This window comes from Bidens hawaiensis, unplaced genomic scaffold (assembly GCF_021521415.1).
Source record: "Bidens hawaiensis isolate Kalapana, Puna unplaced genomic scaffold, B.hawaiensis_p1.1 tig00034624_1, whole genome shotgun sequence".
In the NCBI taxonomy this organism is placed as follows: Eukaryota; Viridiplantae; Streptophyta; class Magnoliopsida; order Asterales; family Asteraceae; genus Bidens; species Bidens hawaiensis.
This window is the reverse complement of record NW_027495990.1, coordinates 26,965-50,164: the sequence shown is the minus strand read 5'-3', so window position 1 is coordinate 50,164 and position 23,200 is coordinate 26,965. Positions and strand designations below refer to the sequence as shown.

The 23,200-nt window shown below is 35.1% G+C and overlaps 1 protein-coding gene across 1 annotated transcript; it reads right to left on the bottom strand.

Annotated features, from left to right (window-relative positions):
• On the bottom strand, positions 1-709 carry LOC143586372 (uncharacterized). Its single transcript, XM_077067933.1, has 2 exons — positions 554-709; positions 1-501 (listed from the first exon to the last, which is right to left on the bottom strand). The coding sequence occupies exons 1-2, from the start codon at positions 707-709 to the stop codon at positions 1-3; spliced, it is 657 nt and encodes a 218-aa protein (XP_076924048.1).
• Positions 710-23,200: the final 22,491 nt, after the last annotated feature.

Below are 23,200 nucleotides of genomic sequence, written 5' to 3'. Positions count from 1 at the left end.
CTATCCCCTAATATGAAGATGACCTTGGATGAAGTCCATAATATCAATTGTGTGGTTGCGCGACAATTCGAGGAGATCTTCAAGTTGATCATACTCAATGTCAAGATTGACAACATCATCCTGCTCATCTTCGATGATCATATTATGTAGAATAACACAAGCTTTCATTATATATGTCATGTCTTTCCCTTTGAATAGCCGAGAAGGTCCTCGAATGATGGCGAATCTTTGTTGAAGTACACCAAATGCTCGTTCGACATCTTTTCTTGTAGATTCTTGTGCTTTTGCAAAATGTTTATTCTTATTCCCTCTAGGTGATGGAATCGTCTTCACAAAAGTACGCCACTTAGGGTAAACACCATGTGTAAGGTAATACCCCATCGTATAGTCGTGACCGTTGACCGTGTAATTGACTGGAGACGCACACCCTTGTGCAAGTTCAGTGAAAATAAAAGACCTCTCTAGCACATTAATGTCGTTATAAACCATGCATACCAAAAACTGCATGCCATATCCAGAGATCATATGAAACAACCGCCTCTAAAATGCATACCTTTCCAGGCCGCGTGACAATTTTTTCATTTCCAATGCATGCAATCGATGCTTCCGAGAATTCCGGAGAATCTCGTTGTTTAGCAACAACAAGCAATCGAGTAATATCGTTGGTGTTTGTTGACCGAAGGTATTCAGTTGAAAAAACACTTACCATTGTCTCACATAATTTTTTGAGCCTCTCCATTACGGTGCTTTCACCAATGTGTATGTATTTATCCATAAAATCTCCAGTAACCCATACGCCATCATTCTAAGTATTGTAGTTATCTTTTGCATAGAAGATAAACTGAGTCTTCCGACATTTTGTCTTCTTTGGATGAAGTATGGCTCATTAGACTCTATCTGGTTTAGAATACGAAGAGATAAAGGCCGACACATCCTAAATCCTTCGAAATAGCTTTGAGGAATATGTGGGGTCTTCTGCAAAATAATCCTGAAATAGACGCTTTTGTCCTCCAATACGATTAGGTCGAATAAACTTACGACGCCGACGATTGTCTTGATGACTTGCTGACCGTCCATCAACATCCTTATTAAGTTAGATATCACTATCATCTTCAAAAGAGGATACGTACGTCATCAATTTTTGAAAGAATATACGAGCTAGCCATGTGATAAAAACATTACTGCAAATAAAGTAGAATATGCCAACCTAACGACATTAATACGAAAATAAAGCAACAAATCTGATGCATTTAAAATCATATAGAATTGCGAAAGTAGTTGGTTTGTAGAAAGAATACTTAGTCAACACTTACATAAACTAAACTGGTGGTTTGAAAATATAGTTTAAATGTCACAATCAACATCCAATAGAAAGAAAACTTCGTCAACACTTACATAAACTAAACTGGTGGTTTGCAGAAATTGTTAGCTGGAGTAATTGAAGGCTGAATCTTAATGTTTGTTGTTCCCAATTTTTTATAGTACATTGGATGCTGAATAATAAATGTTGATTTGAAATATAGATGAAAAGCTTGAAGGAAGTTGATGTTTGAATTCAATGGAAATCTAAAGTAGTTGGAAGAAAGATAATGGTAGCAGGGAGAATTAAGTATGGTGTGTATATCCAAGTAATCTCCTGGAACTAATATGTTTACAAGCTCACAAAATATGTGAGTTTGGTTAAAAAAATAAGTATCAAATTCATATTTTTTATACAAAAAACTAACAAACAAACATCCCTATTTGTCAAAAAATTGTGCAAGTAATCTCACACATCAGACGCAGGTCAACTCACGTAGACATGTGCACTTAACCAACTTATGACCCGCTGTCTGCACGTCAGCGTGAGCAGTTCCATGTCTGCACGTTCACTTCCATACTCGACCCGCTAACCATCTAATGATCCGATGACATGTGAACTCACTTGACCCGTGAGCAACTCGATCAATCCAACAAACTATTTATACATGTAATTGCGATACAACTAAAAATAATTTAGGTGTGCTGCAGACCTCCTAAATGAAAAAAGGATGATCTAAAATGATCTAAGAGAAAAGGTTATCGTATAAAATAAGTTAGGTGTGTTGCAGAATCTTATTCATGTGACTGTGGCCACAATAGGAATTTTTGAATAAAAAAGAATTAGATTGTTACATGTTCATGTGTTCATCTTTTTGATACATTTGAATACAGTAACTAAAAAAGGGTATAGCAGGGAATAATAATAGTATGCTTGGTAAGTAAGAAGGTATCGAATTGCCTTTAGTGTGCTAACTGCTATGAGCCAAAGGTTTTCAAAACATGCATATTTGACAAAGGGTATAACTATCTTTTTTATGCATGTGAATTTGTGGTTGGAAGCTTTAATATTGCATGTGATCCGCCATCCTTTGCATGGCACCATTCATGGCAACATTGAATGTGATCCGTCAGCCTTTGCATGGCACCATAGCTTTAATATCTTGTCCTTTGTTGCAGTGTAAATTAAGGGAATCTATGGCAAATGAATTATGGAGCTTTGCATGTGAATGGCTTTGCAGTAGAATCTATGATAGATGAATTATGGAGCTTTGCATGTGAATGGATTTGTAGTAGGATAGTCTTTGAATGTGAAACTGGCAGATGTAGTGTATCATAAGGGGGTAGAATCCAAAGCTAGGTTAGTTGGGGTAAAATCCAAAGTTATGTTAGTTTGGTTAGTGGGGTTAGTTTGGTTGTTTGGTTTCTTAACTGGGTTAACTTGGCACCAAATGGGGTTAAAAGACCTATGTCCTAATCCGCTATTCACATCAGCGGATTACACATCCAATGATTGCCGCAGGTAATTCGTCGTTCTCAAAGACGGATCAACAATCCATTATCTCCTAATCCGCTATTCTCAATAGCGGATTAACCAAAAACCTTTTTTTCTTTTTGACTTTCTCGTTAACCTAATATTTTTATTAATAAACACCATTTCAAAAAAAAAAAATTCTATTGCAACCATGGCGGAGATCTGAGCCTCGAGTAATTTCCTTCACATTTTGATTTTTGTTATTTAAGCACCATGTTATGACTTTTCATATCGGTTACTGATTTAGAGCTTGTTTATATATTGTTTTTCATTTTGTTTGAATTTTACATATTTGATATCAAATTGCATTCCTTTTGGTGCAGAAAGGAAATTTGAAAATTTGGTTTAGATTATGTATTTGACATTTTCATAGTCAAACGACAGTTGGGATCACACTTAACTACTAACATTTCAAATTTATTTCAAGTTGAAATGTGTTGCATATTAGGTACATTCAGTCGAAGGGTAGACACAACATATTTCAAGTTTTGGTAAAAGGGCATCTTGGTCACATATTTAATACATATTGCTTATGCAAATTGGCTTTAAAGGTCACTTTTGAGTTAACTATATCCGGTTTAACAACAAAATTGTTAGTGACAAGTTCGGGATATATCAAATTTCCGTGCCAATACACATTTATAATAATAAACGGGTCACAAAGTACATTTTACTAGCGGGACAATTCATATTTGTTTAAACACAGCAGACAGTGCTCTATGGGGGGGAATAACATTTTTTTGATAAGAAAGTCAAAGTTATTCAAGGGTGCATAAAAAGTCAAACTTGAGTCGAAGTGAGATATTGAAAACTCATATTTAAATGAGTTAAAAACAATAGAATAGAAATTAAACCATGCACAAACACATGTAGCAAGTCTGCCAACATTTATTTTTGTAAAACGGTTCGTAACGGAGATCTAAGCCTCAAACGTTTCGGATTTCTAACCTGGCACAATGTGTGGGGTATGTTTAGGGTGCTTCATTTGTTTGTACCATCGGTTGTGATGGTTGTACCATTGCAGGACTGAAGAGATTAACTTTTATAAAAATTAGTTCATGTCTTTTGCATTTATCACTGTATTACAGTTCTATTAACATTAACTACCCCACCGCAACGCGGGTTCTTAAAACTAGTTCAGATACAAAAGATGGTGTTTCTTGACTAAGTATTCTACATTTGACTTCATATGCTTATGTACTTTGTTTCTTGCAGTTGACTTCTGCACCCGTAAAGAAAAGTAGTGGTTTGTGAATGTATGTTTTAACTTTATTACAGTAGATGTGTGATGGTACCTGGGATTTATCATGCGGCCATTTTGTCTAATTTGTTTTTGCAGCGGGTGGCAGAGTAAGGGTTGGTGATGTCGTCTTTGTTAGGCGATGGGAAAAAAAAGTTCACCTTAATTAGCATCAAGTATTAGAATCCTATACTGAGATGATGTTGGAACAAAACGACCTCCGCTAAACATCAAGCAGCAAACAATCACTACTAGAAAATTGAGTAATTGCTACCAAAAAAACACGGTAGCAAATTTAGCAACCGATTTAGCAAGTTTGCTACCGAAAATGTGAATTACTTGACACGGTGGCTAAGCGGTCGGAGTTTTTGCAACCAATAATTTTCAGTGGCTAAGCGGTCGGAGTTTTTGCAACCGTTGGCTAGGCGGTCGGAGTTCGGAGTTTTTTTGCAACCGGACGTAGGAGTAGGAGTTTTTGGAACGGGTTGCGCGGTCGGAGTTTTTTTGCAACCGCGGTCGAAGTTTTTTTGCAACCGGGGGACGGTCGGAGTTTTTGCAACCGATGATTGCTTGGTCGGAGTTTTTGCAACCGATAATTAAACGGTCGGAGTTTTTAGCCTTTTATTAAAAAAAACTGATTTACCACGTTTGTTTACAGACCCCATTTATTTCACTTACCACATCAGTTCAACTAAATACATTTTGATTGAACCAAGAAAACTATCCATTTTCAGAAGAATCATTTTCGTATCAGAAGTTAATATCTCGTGATGAATCCATCTGCATACGCCATATCGATTGTGATTAAGATGAAGGTAAGTAAAGTACTTTTTGAATTTGTGTAGAAAAACACCTAGACTTTACATAGTTTGTTTTTTATGAGATGTGTGTTTATTGGTTTAAGATTTGAGATTAAGATGAAGGTGTTTGCTTGTGAGATTCTTAGTTGGGTTTATTGATTTTAATAATGTGGCTTAAGTGACAAGACTTACTTTGTTTTTTCTCCTGATTGAATCGTGCACACCAGGTGTTTGATGAAATGTCCAAATGATATTTTGAATCAGAATATGTTTTGAAAGAAACCCGGAATAAAAATTAGGTTTTTAGGTTCATTTAGGTAGAATCAGAAAATACCCTTGAAGTTTGTTTTTAGCATTTGTCGGTCGGTTATGATAATTACCACTCAAGTTTTTTTCATGATAATCACTCACTCAAACTTCTTCTTTATTTGGAGACTTTTAGTAATTCTTGTCTTGAGACATAATTATCTTTGCAGTGTAGTTGTTGAAGTTTTGAAGGCGGACAGTCTCCAAAAGCTTAGATTTGGAATGGCATGGTACACCGATCGAAAGTTGATGTATGAAAGGATTGATAGTGACTGATTTCTTAATTCTGAATATTGTGACAATGTGGATTTGTTTTTGGACTTCACATTTTCTAATGGTATTGTTGATACGAGGGTGAATATGCATGGTGAGACCATACGTGATATAAAATGTCCTTGTTACAAATGCCAAAATATAAGTTATAGAGACAAAGTCACTGTTCAAAAACACTTGTATAAGGAAGGTTTCATGCTTCGCTATGAAACATGGAGTGAACATGGTGGAAATGCCATGCGTGACGTTGGCAATCTTCTACTAACATGGAAGTTGATGATAATGATGACGGATACAAACGCATGGTGTTGGTAACATGTATGCATGCATTCGGTTATACTTCAAGTACATTGGAAGGAAATACGCCGAATCCAGAAGCAAAAAAATTCTATGACATGTTACAAGCCGCCGATGAACCTTTATGGGAGGGGGAGAAGGCTACAAATTGTTCCAAGTTACAAGCTGCCACAAGTTTCTTGACATGGAAGTCCCTATTTAACGTGTCAACTACAGCTTACAACTATAACATTTCCATGGTTAATGCATTGCTTCCTGAAGATAATAAGCTCCCGAAAAGCTTTTACGATACCAAGAAGAGTTTAGAAAAGTTAAGTCTTCCTTATGAAAGAATTGATGTTTGCAAAAACCATTGCATGTTATTCTATAAGCAAGACAAGACATTGAAACAATGTAAATACTGCAAGGAATCCCGTTATAAGAGTGACAAGAATAAGGTACCTAATTTGGCGATGTCTTACATGCCAATTGGTCCTAAACTTAAGAGGTTGTATATGTCTGAAAAAACAACCAAAGATATGACTTGGCACCATCACCATCACACAAAGAAAGGTAGACAAGTGACAGCATGGCTTGGAAGCATTTTGACTCAGAGAATCCTGAATTTTCAAAAGAGATTCGAAATGTTCGTCTTGGATTATGCACCGATGGTTTTAGTCAAAATAACTCCAACTCAATTCCATACTCACTGTGGCCCGTCTTTCTTACGATTTATAATTTACCTCCTTGGTTGTGTATGAAAGACTCGTTTGTTAAAGTATGTTTGATTATTCTTAGAGGAAAGAGTCCAGGTCAGAATATCGATGTGTTTCTAAGACCATTAATAGATGAGCTAAAAGAGTTGTACAGGAAAGGAATTGAAGTTTATGATGCTTACCGTAAAGAGAACTTTATTATGCGAGTTATTCTTTTAGGACAGTTAGTGATTTTCCAACATATGCAATGTTGTCAGGCTGGAGCACGCATGGTCGTTTAGCTTGCCCATATTTTTTGGGAGACACTCAAGCTTTTCGATTGCCTGCTGGACGTAAAGCATGTTGGTTCGACTGTCATAGAAGATTTCTACCAATGTCACATCCCTTTCGCACTGATAAGAATGGATTTCGAATATCAACAAGATCAGTATTGGGACCTCCACCTGAGTTAGCTGGTTGGGAAGTATTTGAAGAAGTCTCTAACATCCCAATTGTCTATGAAGGTGTAACATGTAACCCAAAACATAGAGATCTAGAATTTGGCAAAACCCATAATTGGGTAAAGAAAAGCATTTTTTGGGAGCTTAAATATTGGCCCATGTTGTTAATCAGGCACAACCTTGATGTAATGCATATTGAGAAAAAAATGTCTTTGAGAATATATTTCAATTGGTGATGGATACTTCTAAAACAAAAGATAATGTTATGGCAAAGAAGGATGTGGAACAATTTTGCAATTGACCATCATTACATCTTTCACGTGGAAACAATAATAAACTTTTAAAACCAAAAGCAGCATACACTTTAACCAAAGAGGAGGTAAATCATGTTTGTAAATGGTTGAAACAAGTAAAGTTTCCTGATGGTTACGCATCAAATATAGGGGGATGCGTGAACACTACACAAGGATCCTTCTACAACTTTAAAAGCCATGATTGTCATGTCTTCATTCAGCGATTGTTGCCTATCGCCTTACGAGGGACGCTACAAAAACAAATATGGGAGTCGATAGTAGAGTTGTGCACATTTTTTCGTTTAATATGTTCAAGGGTTCTACACACCAAAGATTTACGTGAATTGAAGAAAAGTGTTGTGGTAACTATTTGCAAGTTAGAAAAAATCTTTCCACCTGGGTTCTTTGACTCAATGGAACACCTTGTTATACATTTGGCCAATGAAGCTGTTATTGGTGGTCCAGTGCAGTTTAGGTGGATGTATCCGTTTGAGAGGTAATGTTTTAACTTAACAAAGTATCATTTTTACATATTAAATCTTAGATAATTGCTAACACTTTCCACCTCATTTTCTAGGAAATTGGGTCGATTAAAAAGAATGATTGGAAACAAAGGGAAGGTTGAAGGTTCAATTGTTCAGTCTAATCTCATGGATGAACTTTCTAACTATTGCTCTTTGTATCTTGAGCCGACAGTTCATGAACCATGCAATTTTTCCCCTAACATTCATTGTTCTTCGAGTATTGATCCTCGGTTAAGTATATTTAAATATCCATCTCGAAGATTATTTGAAAAGGGTGGAGAGGACAAAGTTCTTTCAGATAAAGATAGAGACACGGCTCATACTTATATATTGCTTAATTGTCATGAGCTTCTCGAGTTCGTTTGGGTATTTGATAAAGAGTTGAGAGATTCTTTCTCGAGCTATGACGAGGCAACCCTTAATAAAATGAAAGAGAAGGAGTTTGCTAAGTGGTTGCTGATCCATGTAAGCATTTTAACACAATAACAAAAATCATAACACACTTCTATGAATGTAGGTTATGAATGTTCCAAATAAAGAACATTTAAGAGGCCTAGCCCAAGGGCCTCTTACTTATGTGAAGTCACACAAGGGTTATTTTGTCAATGGTTACAAGTTTCACACACAGACAACTTATAATGGCTGAGTCACACAAAATAGTGGTGCATGTGTCAAAGGGGCTACATACAACGAACATGAAATCGACTACTATGGATTACTAGATGAGATCTTAGAGTTGGAATATCATAGCACCATGGGGCGTTGCGTGGTTGTTTTGTTCAAATGTACTTGGTTTGATCCTGTGAGAGGGGTAAGTGTAGACCCCAAAACTCATATGGTTGATGTTAAACCCACAGCTACAGGATGCATTGACAACCCCTTTATCTTAGCATCGCAAGCGCACCAAGTGTATTATACATCATATCCTTCAAAAGCAAAGGAACTAAAAGGATGGTTAGCAGTTGTAAAGACGACCCCAAGGGGAGTTTACGAACTCGCACAAGATGTTAGTGAAGTGGATAATGATGGTAATGCGGATGAGGAGAATTCTTTCAAGAGAATGAACGGGTTGAATGCACGGTACTGGATGATCTTCTCCCCATTTCTTTTGTACATGAGGATGGAATGTTAGAAGAAGTAGAAGACGTGGATAATGATGAAGAAGTTGACGTCGAAGCCACCCATTTAGCTGATGAGGATTTTGACGATAACGATGAAGAAGTTGATTTTATTGATGAAGATTCTGAAGACGAAGATTTTGATGATGGAAATTTTAATGAAAATTTGTAATAACCAGAATACCTTCTTGTTTTGAGATTTATAGTTTTAGCTGAACATATGTTCAGATTGATTATTCTTTCTGATGGATCTGGCCAATTGCAGTTTTAGTTTTGTTAGTAATTTAGGTTCAATTTGATTTTTTGTGTTTAGTTTCACTATGGGTCGAGGTAGTGTTCAATTTGGTGGTGTAGGTGTCGGGCGGTCTGGTGGTAGTCATATTGGGCGGTCTGGTGGTGTTGGGCGGTCTGGTTGTGGTGGTCGAGGTAGTAGTCAATGTAGTGGCCTACGTAGTGTTCGAGGTATTGGGTGAGGTGGTGATCAAGCTGGTGATGGAGGTATTGGGCAAAGTAGTGGTATAGGTAGTTGTGATAACACTAGATCACAGTCAGATGCATATCATGATCCCTTCGTGCCTTCTCCTAGTGATGGTGATGATGAGTCTACTTTTCATGTTGCTAGGCGGGGACATGCTTCCCAAATTCAAGTACCAGAACCAATTAACCGAGCATGGATTTGGATCGAAGATGGACAGTAAGTTCATATATATATATATATATATATATATATATTTCTATATATGTCTTAATCGTCTGTATTAATTCATATATTTCCTCATTTGTTTTTGTGTGTTTAAAATGGTACTAGCTGCATTTTTAGGATTGCAAACTTGATAGTTCTTAATTCCATTTGCCTTTGCAGTTGATTGTTGATCTGATGTGTACTGTTACTGCACACGAATATATGACTTGTTTCCAACCAACTTACAACTTACTATGCTTATTTTATTGTAAATTGCTAGTTAATGAACTACACATCAGATGCCACATAAGCAGAATATAAAATAAAACCTATTTAGGTGCATATAAAAATGAATCAGCAGGTGAATTCAAATTGCTTATTTTATTGTAAATTGCTATCATATGCTTATTTATTTGTAAATTATCTTTATGTGCGGATAAAAAAAATTATATGAAAATTTTCTTTCCAAGGTAACAAAACATGTTGTCTCGGGTACTTACTTCAAGATACTCATCTAATCCGTATTTAACTTATATATGTTATCTTATATTCTTCAGTGTCATTATAAAATGATGTTGGTAGCTTAGGGCTTACTTCAAGTTTTTTTCCTCTTCAAAGGTGGATGATGATTTTATATGTGTATCATCTGTTATGCCCTTATATGATAAAATTTGACTTTTCAACTTGTATGCTAATTACATTTATGCCAATGATTGCTCATAGCCTCCTTTAATTTGTAGATTTAGTAATCAGGAGACTTCTACCCGGATTATTGGATTAAATATAAAGCATATGTGGTCCAGTCCATGGGACAGCTGGAGAGATGTTTCTTACGAGGACAGGACGCGGTCCTGTCACGATTGTTTGAGCGTTTTAAGGTGTATATACATAGACAAAATTTTTTTTAATATATTTTATATACCGGTCTGGTTTAGAAACTTTTGAGGTGGAAATCTTGTACATTCTTTGATGGTTAAGAGAGGTTATAAAGATAATCAAGAATTCCCGATTTACATTTTTAATATTTTTTTACTATATACTAAATAACATTACTATGTATAATATTACAATAAAAGCTACCCAATGGGACCAATAAACATATAATAACCTTTCTTCCTCTGACCAGTTCGTATGTATTTTGGGGTTCGGGTCAGTTTCAGGTGGAATCTGCAAACTTGTTTAGCTAACTAGTTGTGTTTGGGCCAAGCGCAGCGGTTTGCGGGTTGACCTGTTTAACCCCATTTTTATTTAATATTTTTAAAAATATATTTTATTTAGAATATATGCATGTGGTGTTAGGGTTCATGTTTAACACCCCTATAAACAACCCTACCCTTATTGGACCATTTTGTATACTTATTAAAAGTTTTTTTTTCATAGTGTTATTTTCAGTGGAAGGAGAAATGGAGTACAGAAATTTTGGGATATTGGGAGAAGTGCATAGCGGGTAAATTTCCCGATTTGTTGAGTAGGGTACGAAAGAAGGCCACGGAAAAGGCGAGAAAACAAGGTTTTGTAGTTGGAGATGATTTAACCGTTCTTGAAGACTTTAAACCATCTTGGATAAGAAGTGGGATATGGAAAAAATGATTGCAAATTGGAATACACTAGAATGGAAGGAAAAGTCCAAAAGAAATAGTTCTAATAAAAATAAATCAACCGGCGGGAAGCATACGCTAGGATCTCAAAGCTATATGACATTAAAAAGAAAAGTGGTAAAGTATAACTCTCGTTTTTATTTATGACTTTTCTGCTTACAGTTCCTAAGATACCTGAATGCCATTTGGATATTAGTTGCATGCAAGTAGTAGATTTATTAAATTGAAATTGAAATTTTAATGTTAGATGCTAGCTTGTTTATTAAATGAAATTTTAATGTTAGATGCTAGTTTGATTATTAATTGGCTCTAGTGTTTAGTCAGTTGTAGATGTTCATGGGAATATAGCTAGAATACATTTGGCATTTTTTATCTTATTGATAATTAGTTATGATATCAATTTTAGTATGTTTCTAGATGGCTAGGAATGGGTGTATGTAACTTTAGTCATGGTTTTAGTTAAAAAGATTGAGTTAATTTGCTGCAATGGAAACTATATATGTATAGTAACTTCTCAAGATCCAATGTGTTTCTATGTCTGATCATTATAGCTTCCTATAACTTCTTAGACCTTAAATGAGACACCTCTATTTCTCACATAATTGGCACTAGTCCCTGTCCCTCTTAATTGCATACACATACTGAAATTTAGTATATTTTTTTAGGCAATATTTGTTAAGAACCTGATCCAATTTAGCATGTTATTTAATGACTGAACTCAAACTGATATGAAATATATGTTTATAATTTCTGATTGAACTCATTTGAAGCTGAATTTAAGGAGTTTTATTTGGTAATTACACCTTTGTAGGAAACGAAACTTGGGCGTGAGTTGACAACACATGAGATGTGGAAGCAATCACATTGTAGGAAAGGAAGTAGGCCTTTGGATAAAGATTTAAGCAGTTCACTGGTTTCGGAGGATGATTCGGAAGGAAGTTTTGAAGAAGAAAATTTAAATTGGGTTGATGATAGGGCAGAGGAGACATGGGTAAGTTGACTAGTTAGTAAAATCCAAACAAATTTCAAAAGATAAAAACAGTGAAATTCGAATAATGTAATTATGTGGATTTAATAATTGGTTAATTACAATGGATATGTTGTGGAGAAGTATGGGGAGGAACGTAGTGAACATCCCAAATTTGACCAAGACTTGTGGTCACGAGCTGCTGGGGGCGTGACAAGAGGAAAATTGTACGGGTTAAGAAATGTTAGTGGCACGCGTGTGCATGTCACATGTTTTGATTATAAGTTAGTGGCACGAGAGGAAAACTGCTGTGGCACACGGGTTAAGCAATGTTAGTGGCACCCGAGGTATGTTATAAATAAAAAATAAATATAAAACAAAAATAAATAAAAGAAACTTGAAATAGGTTTACAGTTTGGTCTGAAGTCAAGGAGAAGGCTGTATAAATAAAAAATAAATAAAAAACAAAAATAAAATAATAAATTAAGCATTTGGAGGCTTGGAAATTAAATTGTCAAAAACTTGGAACATTATAATATGTGTTTCGGGTTGCTATCGGGCTATTATATGTGGGACAAGGGTACATGGAACATAAACCAAAGGAATATGCAGTTTAGCTGTTTATAACCTGTTTATGTCAGCACGTTTATAGTTTGTTTATAAGTCGTCGGCCCGTTTACAACTCGTTTATAACCTGTTTATGTCAGCACGTTTATGGTTTGATTATAACTCATCAGCCTGTTTATAACCTATTTGTTACAGCCCCATTATAATTTGATTATAAGTCATCGGTCGTTTATAACTTGTTTATTTATGACCCGTTATCACATGTTTTGTAGATTGAAAAGTTGAACTGGTTATCAATGAGCTCGTTAAGGAAAAAGAAGACGAGAAAGAAAGGTTAAATGGTATAATCGAGGAGTTGGTGGCTGAAAAGGAAAAAGATAAAGTGGAGAAAGATGCAATGCTTGATAGGATGACAAACATTGAGGCTATGTTAAAATCTATAGTTCAATAGGTAATTCTCAGTTTTTTTAAGCTAGATATTTGAATATTTGAATATCTTGAATCTATGTTTAAAATAGTTTATTTTGAAATGTTTGATAATTTGGGCTATTTTTTAACGCTATTCATTATTTTTTGACAAAACTACTTGACAAACAAACTTGTTCCAATACAAAACAAGTGGTTAGAAAAATGGTTGCAACAAAAAAAATGATTCGGTAGCAAAATCCAATAGCAACAATGCGGTAGCAAAATTTGGTTGCAAAAATGCGGTTGCAAAATTCGGTAGCAACAATGCAGTAGCAAAATTTGATCGCAACAGTATGGTTGCAAAATTTGGTAGCAACAGTCAGGTTGCAACTATCAGTGGCAATATTTACTACCTTTTATGTGGTCTCAAATATCTGGTCGCAAAAGCATCAGCCGTCGCAAATTGGTGGCAATAGGGCAACTGCGACCAGCCTTTTTCCTACCACGTTTTTCGTTGCAAAGCGGTCGCAACAAAGCAGTTGCTACCGTTTTGCGACTAAAATCTTCGTCGCATTAGCCCTGTTTTCTAGTAGTGAATCTTCATATACCAAAATGCAAGAAGAAATAAATAAAATAGCAATAGAAACAGATATATTGCTTAAATCTATATAGCGTAAAAGGGAATTGGGTGTTTTTTTTTTTTGGGGGGGGGGGGGTTGTTTTTTAATTATAATTAATTTAAAGTGTTATTACATGCATGCCATGATTTAAGAATTCACTTTAGACCTTAAAAGCTTGAGCCGTCCCTTGGTTTGGTTTAAAAAGACATGTTACATTGTTATGAACTGATGAAAATGTATCAAAGGCGCCCATGTAAATCTGAGTCTATATGAATTTATCATGTAAAAACAATCTACTGGATGAAGACATTGTGAAATGTTTACTTAATAAATAGGTTTACATCGAGAGATGGAGTGATGCAATTTTGAATTGTAAACAGATATACATCACTAGCTAACTATTACATCAAACTAACAAAACAACTTGCTAGCTAGCTTTAACAAACTAGAGCAAGTATATATGCACGGTGAAGTCCAACATCTGGAAATGAGCATACTAAGAGAAATTTACGCTTTTCATGTTCTTTTCTTAACTGTAGCGTATCATATGTTTTTTTATTTTAGAACGGTTTACTTACATACTCTTTAAACTTACTCCTAATAAATCTACAACAATATCTAGTGCTATGGAACTAGAACCCTCAACTACTTACAAGCCAGTTGGTTTAATATTTGTGCCATACATTGTTGTGTACGTAAAGAAACAATTTCCACTCAAAGAACGTCGGAGCTTGGTCGTTGCAAGTAGAGCAGTAAGCGCACAACATACTAATTATATACAAACATTCAACTCTCTTATAGAACTTTCACACGGACCTCACACATAATATCCATACAAAGTTGCATACTACATAAACTTATTTCTCATGCTAAAAGTAAATAACAAGGGCGAAGCTTCATTGATCCCCTGTTTTTTTGCGCAGTAATGTAAATTTATCTGTTTTCGGCCGAAAATTTGAGCCCGGCCCCCCCTCGTTTGTGATTTTTTTTGGTATACAGTTTGAGCTCGCCCCCCCCCCCGGTTGCCTCAGTCCAAGCTTCGTCACTGGTAAATAACACAAGTTTGAAATCCACAACAACGTTTAGAAGTTTCATCATGAATGAGGATAAATCGATCGACTAGTTAGAGGAAGAAGAACCGTTGAGGCAACTCTCCCAGCTTCCATACGGCGAACTGAAGCTTTTTCCACCTATTTTTTTGCGAGTATTCAGACATTACAGCACACACACTAGCATCCCATTTACTTGCCAGCTCTCTAACACACAATTTTCCCCGGATACCACGGGTCACAATACTGAATCTAGTAATCATTTTCTCATACAGCTTCCAACACACTTCACTTCTGACAGAACAATTAGTTCTTGTACATATTACAATAAGATGCATAGGTTTAAGTAAGTATTATCATATAACATGCTTAAAGATTAGATTATGATAACTTACTTGAACTCATTCTTGCCTGCTTTAAATATTCTGGTTGAAGTAGCTGGATAATCAATGGGAACAAGAAACAATACGGGAAACTCCGACATCTGTTTGTACAAATAAAGAATCAAAGAACCTTTTTTAGTAAAGGAGCCATAATATACATTAGATATGCATAGATTGCATATTTAAAACTTTTTATATATTTGCAGCTAGAATAAAGAAATTTAAACTGCTTATTGAAAACAATATATTTTAATCACAAATACTTTGTAATTTGTTAGGCATTTTGAATACAAATACTCCCAGACAACTTATTGCAACATCAAAACACAATAAGCAGTTTTAATAAGCATTCCCATACACCCCTTAAAATAGTATATGCTCAATTTGTTGATCTATTCATCTCTTTTTCTAGTACCTATATTTGCCATTGGTGCAAGTAATATTAACCAAGTTTGATCTTTAATTAACTAGTGTTGAAAACTCATACTAACACGACATGTGCTGCATATTTTGACAATTGAAAACATGTTTTTTTTTTTGTATATCAACACCAAATCCAGAACAATACTGCGAAGCTCATCATATAACAGTTTTTCTAGTGGTACCCAAATTAAAATTTACCTTTTGTCCATTTGGACCAAGTAAATCAGGGAAACGCACATTCCTATACAAGCACTTAAGTATGACACCGTCATGACCTCCAGGTAAGGTAATATTAGCTTTAGAAGGGTCTAACACCTCATAGACTATTGTCTCCATTAGTTTATTATTGCGGAGGTTGCGGCGCAGCTTGTTGCCCGTTTGCCTGTCACTCTATTGTAATCGTTTTTTAGTAAATTATAATGAAATGGAATTTATAACGTAAAAAGTTTATTATTAACATCTTTGATTTCCTCAAATAGTGCCCACTTGTTCTGTTAATTAAAGAGTTACATAGATTTCAAAGAGATTAAAATAAGAATCATAAACAGAAATATGAATCTCCATGTCAAAACCGCAACGAATTTATTTATTAAATGTTACCTCAAGCTTTGGCTTCTTTGTTTGTCTTGAATACGTAGCGTCTTCTGGAAGATCAAACTGATTATTTAACATTGATGGGATACTTAGTACTTCTTGTCTCATATTTTGATGTGGCTCATTGTCGGCGTCGATGTTTATGAATTGGTCAACAAGATTTGTAGGTATACAATCTGGTATGATATTTTCCGCCTTTTCCATTGTGATGATGTCGGTTAAGGAAGAACTCAAAGCCTTGGGTGATATTGATTTAACCTGGAATAGCAAAACAGTTATTAGGATCATCATCCACCGACATTAATGTTGTACTAAGGAAAAGGTGTTCCGAATCATGTTTCAATAAAAAACTTACCACTTGAGCTAAATGATGAATCGGGTCTTTTGAAGTTTGTGGTTCCTGGCAAGGGGAACCAATGGGTGATGCAAGCTTTTGATTCTCAACCGTTGTCAATAATGACATGCCAGATGGAGGGGTTGAACTAGAAGAAGGTAAAAATGGCGATCTAGCTATTGCCTGTGGAGTCAGCATACTGTCCACAACAAATGTTTGAGATGCAACTGCACTTGACGGAACCGGTAATTGACTGGGAGGGCAATGGCTTGCCAATCTTGGACCGAGAGGAGACAACCCGCAGACTCTTGGATAAGTAAATTCATTTGTTTTATTCATAGGTTGCTAATGTTGTTTCATTTTTTCTGAACTTGAAACAAAACCAATGGGATTACCTGACCCGAGAACACTACTAGTGTTTGGTCCGGAATTTGTTTGTTGTTTTGGGATCAAACCAGTTGGAGGTGAAACTATGGACGGACCAATTCTAGCAGGATTTTCGGGTCTTTGGTCTATGCCTATTTGACAAGATGTATTATTAAGTGAACTTGGCATTATTGATTGTTGTGTCAACGGTATCCTCGAGTTGAAATTCACAATGTTGGTTTCTACATTTGTAGCCACTTGAGATTGATTCGATAGCTGCACCGATGGTGCGTTAAGTAACTGATCTACGGGCTCACAGTTCTGAGAAGAACAGCCAGACCTGCCTCTCATATAACAGGCCATGAAGTTGACGAGTACGTTCATATAATCACATATTGTCTGGTCATTTCCAGGAATTGAGCTTGTTTTAATGATACTTAAGAACCTAAGCATCGTTTCCAAATACGTTTTCATGCTTTTGTGGTTTTGCGAATCTTCCACAGTTTTTGCCTGCAAAGGAGAAGCACACCTAAATAAAATATGAATTTGAAAGGTGCATGTTTATGTGTAGAAAAATGGTGACTGAGTTGAACCTGGGCGTAACGCTGCATTTCTTCGGTAAGAATATGCTGTAGCTTGATGTAGTATCTTTCCCTCATTACGGGAATTAGCTAACAACATTCAATATCTTTTATAAGCAAAAGATTTTTAGAATTAAAATATTAATAAGCGTTAAAGGAAGCAAAACTAGGATAAATACCCGTCTCACTACATATTCACGATACTCATCAGAAGAAGAAAATTGCTGGGGAGTTGCAAAGCCGACCGGGGCTGCTAATTATAATCATTAAGAGTTTATTCTGACTACATAACAGTGAAAATCTTAGGCTATATTTTCTCTATATAGCATTTATTTTTAGTTACCTCTTAACTTGTGTTGTCCATTAGTACTTCCTTGTTGCTGTTGCCTTCCTAATAAAATCAGATCAATCAAGGCCCCTGTCGCTTGTTGTGAGGGTGACGAATTTTGTGTCGGGTGTTGCTGCATCTGCACCCGCAGTGTCTGATCGCTCTGAACATTCCCGGTTTGTGTATAACCAGCCATTGGCACTGTACCAGATAGAAGCTGGTTTGAGGGTGAAGCCGATTGATCATTTGATCATCAAATGTGATATTTGATTGATTTGTGCTTGATTGTGTTTGTGGCTGCTGAACATAAATGTTATTATATGCCTGCTGCATTAGTTGTTGATTTTGATATGTTTGGGTAGCTTATTGCGGCTCCAATTGGTTAAAATTTGTTGTGTGTGACTGCGAGCTTTGTGCAGTATGATTAGAGAGAGTTTTGACGGCCGAAGATAGGATATTTTGGCCTGCAACACACAACACAGTTATTATAATTATCATAAAGAATGTTGAAATCTTTTTGAATAAATTTCAAAAAAATTGAAAGAATTTATTTGTAGCATTTTATGTGCAATGGGTCTATGCTACCTCCGGGAGTCATATCGCTGCTACTTGTCATCATTTGTTGGGGAAATTCAAATTGTGACAGCATAGAATCATGTAAATTAATGAAAATTTAAAACTTATGTAACTGACGTGCGGCTATTCATAAACACTTCATAGGCAGAAGTAAGCTTGTTCTTCAAAATACCAGTTTTGCTAAATCGATAGATCTAATTTTGTGTTACTGTTTGACAAATCAAATTTTTGGCAAGATTCAATTTTTTCACTTAAAGTGTATAACATCCCGAAATTTCTAAGAATAAATAATTAATATATTATTTACTTAAAATGGAAAAGTTTACTATAACTTAGAGAAATAAAATAATAAAGATGGAAGGATAAGTAGGCTAATTAGATGTAATTAATTATGGACCAAAAAGGAAAGAAGGGCCTAAGGTCCATGGGTTTAAGGGATTATAAATACCCCTTAAAATCCTAATTCTTTCCATTTTCATACATCTCCACACCATAGCCTACACCATCAAAACACACACTTAACCCAATTCCCGTTTTTGAGAAAAACACCCACAAAGACACAAAGATTACCGAAGATCTAGCCGTCGGATCGGTCTCAAATTTTAACCGAGTATTCCTGACATAAAAATGAAGTTTTCCACCGAAAAGATCTTCGATCGGAGGTCGGGAAGTCCGATTTTTATCAGTAAAATCACAACAGCTAAAAAGTGAACATTCCGGCGACTGTAGCGGCAGTTTCCGGTGAAGGTGAGCTGATGGGTTTGTAGATCGGGACGAGACGGTTCCGTGGACGCTTGAATCACTCAAATCGGAGTTCGTTTGATATGGTTTTGAGCATCTCGAGTGATTTCAAACAAAAAACCTCAAAGGTACGTTTTTGTTAAAAAGGTTTACTTTTCATAAACGGATTTACATGAAAATCGGTAGGATGATAGATCGGGTCTAGATAAACCATAAAGTTGCAAACTTGAAGATTAAAATGGACTTAAAGAACTCATGGTTATGAACGACTCGTTTAAATAAACCTTAGATCTAGTTTTGAACGTTTTAGCCATAAATGTTCAAGCTTTATGCTAGAAAAGGGTTGAGTCTTGATGATGGGTTGATAATGAATGTAAAACGGTGAAAACGGAGCTGGAATACGTTTTTCCAGCCACCTCACGGTTTTCTGGCAATGGCGGCGTTGGAAAGTGTGTACGAGGTAAGGGGAATGTCAGAGAATGTTTCTGACATTCTCTGACCTAACCCTAGTTCGCTAACGGGAAGTTAACGAACTAGAGGTGATTCGCCAAGAGGTTCGCTATAAAAAGTATAACGAACCAGACTTATTTCGTGTTCAATTCGTTAAGGGAACAAGATGACGAATTACTCTTGATTCGTTAAGGGAGGTAACGAATTGGAAAGTCCAATTCGTTACATGGTCCAATTCGCTACCTGAACTGGTTCGTTAAATAGCCAATTCGTTAAAGGGTTCAATTCGTTACATGAACCAGTTCGTTTGATAATCCAATTCGTTAAAAGTCAGGTAACGAACTAGAAGATTGGCAGAATGACAGAACAGTCCCTGGACTTAGAAAGAATGAGAGAATTACATAATAGCCCTTGGACTTTGATTAATTATGAAAGATGCCTTTAAAGGTTAACGAGTAAAGGTTAACTAACCGGGTAATGATTCAATGAAGTAAAACCGGCTTAGACGTGTAGGATTAATTAAGTAGCAATGAAAATGGCTAGAGTAGTGTTTAACATCTCAACTATTAAACAGTTAGTCGCGCACAACAAAGGAAGGGAATAACCTTAAACGGCAGACGCAACCGAGATCAGGTGAGTTTCTAGCCCCATTTTCTTGTTATGTTTTCGGGGCTGTGTGCATACTCGATGTGATAGTTAATACACTTACCTTAAATGGTAAGTGTATGCCATGTACGATTTATATGTTATTTAAGTATGTATATTTTGAATGTGAATGAAAGCTTGTCGGTATGTGAACGATCTTCGGATATTGCACGTATTGACAAGGGAGGTATGTTTATGATAACTGAATTTGTATGTTAGATATATGTATAACATATGAGTATGTATGAATCATAGAAAGAAAGTATATGTATATTACGGGTGTGTAAAGACAGTATGTACGAAGATGAAGAAGTAAGGGATCAGACCCTAATAATATCTGAGATAGAGAAGAAAGAGATCAGACCCCAATAATATCTGAGATAGAGAAGTAAAAAGGGATCAGACTCTAATAATATCTGAGATAGACAAGAAAGGGATCAGACCCTAATAATATCTGAGATAGACAAAGGAAAGAGGGACCAGACCCTAATAATATCTGAGATAGAATGGATAGTAATTATATCGTATGATAGTAGTAAAGTATGCATGTATGTATGAAATTATGTAATGAAAGTAAGTTAGTAAAGTAATTATTATGTATCTTCGGATGCATAATTGAAGGTAAGTGTACGTATTGTATGTTATGTGATTAACTAGAACTCACTCAGCGTAGCTGACTTTTAGTATGCACGCAGGTGAGTAGAATGAGACAGCTGGCTTGAGCGGGGACACATGGCTGTAGAATAAAGAAGCTGGCATCTGAAGATCTATTTGTTATGTTTTGAACTAAAAGACATGTTTGAGTTATGTTTTAAAGACAAGATGATGAATGTTTGTAATGACTGTTGATGTTTTATATTATTTCGCGAAAGTTTTAACTAACTCTGATATTTAGAACTGTGTTTATGAGTAAATCCAACGTCCAAATGTGAGGCACCGGTAACGGGGCCTTAAAAAGTGATAACAAGCAAAGTTCCTAAAGCGATTTCATGAATTACATATCATGATACTGGTTTTTTAGTATATAGTATTTATATATGTTTAAGAACCAATCTTTTAAAATGGAATGTTTTTTTTTGGATATCAGAATTCAGAAGAGCATTTGTTGATGCTGTTATTTGATGGCATTATGCTTGTCAAGTGTCCAAGTTGATTATATCATAAGACTTTCTTGATGATATATTTCCTTGTTAAAAAGTTCGGGTTCAAACAACTTGACGCGGAAGTAGAAACAGGATGCTTGAACCATTAAGGCAATCCACATGAAACACATGAATAAATGATTGAATCCAGAAATATCAGCATACCACATTTGATGAACCTTTTCCAAAATTTGGAAATTTGGATCTGTGGCCATATCGTCCGCATTGAGCCTGAAAATTACCAAGTCACTCTCATTTCAACACTAAACACAGATCTGGCTTACAATATCAGTTACCAAATAAAGAAACATAAGTACTAAAATAACAAATGATTGCCTTACCAATTACCATAACAACCTCAACCTTTTAATTGATATTTTAACATTGTTTTACATATATACGTTAGCATTACATTAAACACCCACATATATATATTTTCTTTTATAAGGTTTATTTTTTGCATGCTCACATGGAGACCTAGACCATTAGAAGCACATAATACACAAACAAGCGAGCAAGCAAAGCACGTTTCATGCTCACAATCGAGACATTTCCAAATGTGATTGGTATGTGGATACTAAAAGCATATAGAAAAGAGTGTGCTGTAAGGTGACACGACACGTATATGCATACAAATAATGATAGTTAATTAGGTTATATCTATTTAAGCACAACTAAACGACAACATACCGCCACCATAAACGTAATTAAACAACAGACCGCCGCCATAAACATTTATGTCGGGGGACTTTATAACTCTTCTAGTCCGTACTAAATATTAATCAACAATATACAAACCAACAAAACCACATTTAATAAGAACTTTTCAATTAAATGTCCATAAAGAGCTAGGAAAACTTCTTGGTTAATTATAACTCTTGTTGCTTAACATTAATGAAAAATTTGTTGGGGTATACACAATTATAGATCCCTTAAACTTTTGACGTTTAGTGGACAGATAAATATTTTATGCTATGAGTTCAAGATAACTATTACATTTTTATAGTAAATATTGCATAACTAATAAAGAAGAAAAACAAAATTTGTTGGCATGGGAAGTAAATCAACCACAAAGTATCTATAGTACTGGTACAAGACGCGTAAAACAACATGCTTAGTGTGGGAAAAAATGGAGCCGGTTCAACTTCGTGAATTTTTCAATTTAATAAGTTGTGTGTTTTGCTTTTTGTTTCTGGTTTTTTTTACCTTTGTTTTTAGGTTATGTTTATCTTGTAAGTGGTCCATCTTTTAGTTTTAATAAAAATTGGCCTTAAAAAAAAGACGTAAAATGTAGAATAATTATAATTCTAGTACAAATGTTTGTTAACAAAACCAAAATATGATAAATTGCCAACGTACAGAATATTTTTTAAAATAAAAATGATTACAATTTTAAAATAACTAAGTTCGAGTAAACAAATTATACACGAGAATAACCTTTTTTTCTCTCTTGAAAATGCGTGAATAACTAAACCCTTGATGATTCGGGGAAAATTTTTGTACAAACAACACATCGGGTTTTTTAATCGGAAATCAAGATTAAATATTAACCTTTTAAAAAACCTAAAAAGTAAAAAAGGTACTGAAATTTGTACAAACAAAAAGTAAATATTAATTGGTGATTTGTTTCTACAATTAATTAATTATCAATCGACAAGTAGCTAGTTTGAATATTTACCTTCGTTATTGACTCCACCTGCTACGTAAAATTAATTTGTGTTTAGAAAAACAAATATTTTTCTTATATTTTGTGAAATCACACATTTATGTAACTTTTATTTTCTAAGTATATATATTATTTCTTAATATACTTACGTTTTTTTTGTTTACGTATACTATTTTTATTTACATAGATTTTATTTTTGGAAAACAATTTTCAAGAAAACGTTTTTGTAGAATCTAATTATACTATTAAAATAATAGGCTT

Excerpts from the sequence above, each read along its gene's own strand:
- LOC143586372 (XM_077067933.1), bottom strand. The coding sequence starts at position 709 with ATGGTAAGTGTTTTTTCAACTGAATACCTTCGGTCAACAAACACCAAC. Across the intron at positions 502-553 it reads TTGTCACGCGGCCTGGAAAG|TTTTTGGTATGCATGGTTTA; the intron begins GTATGCATTTTA and ends TATGGCATGCAG.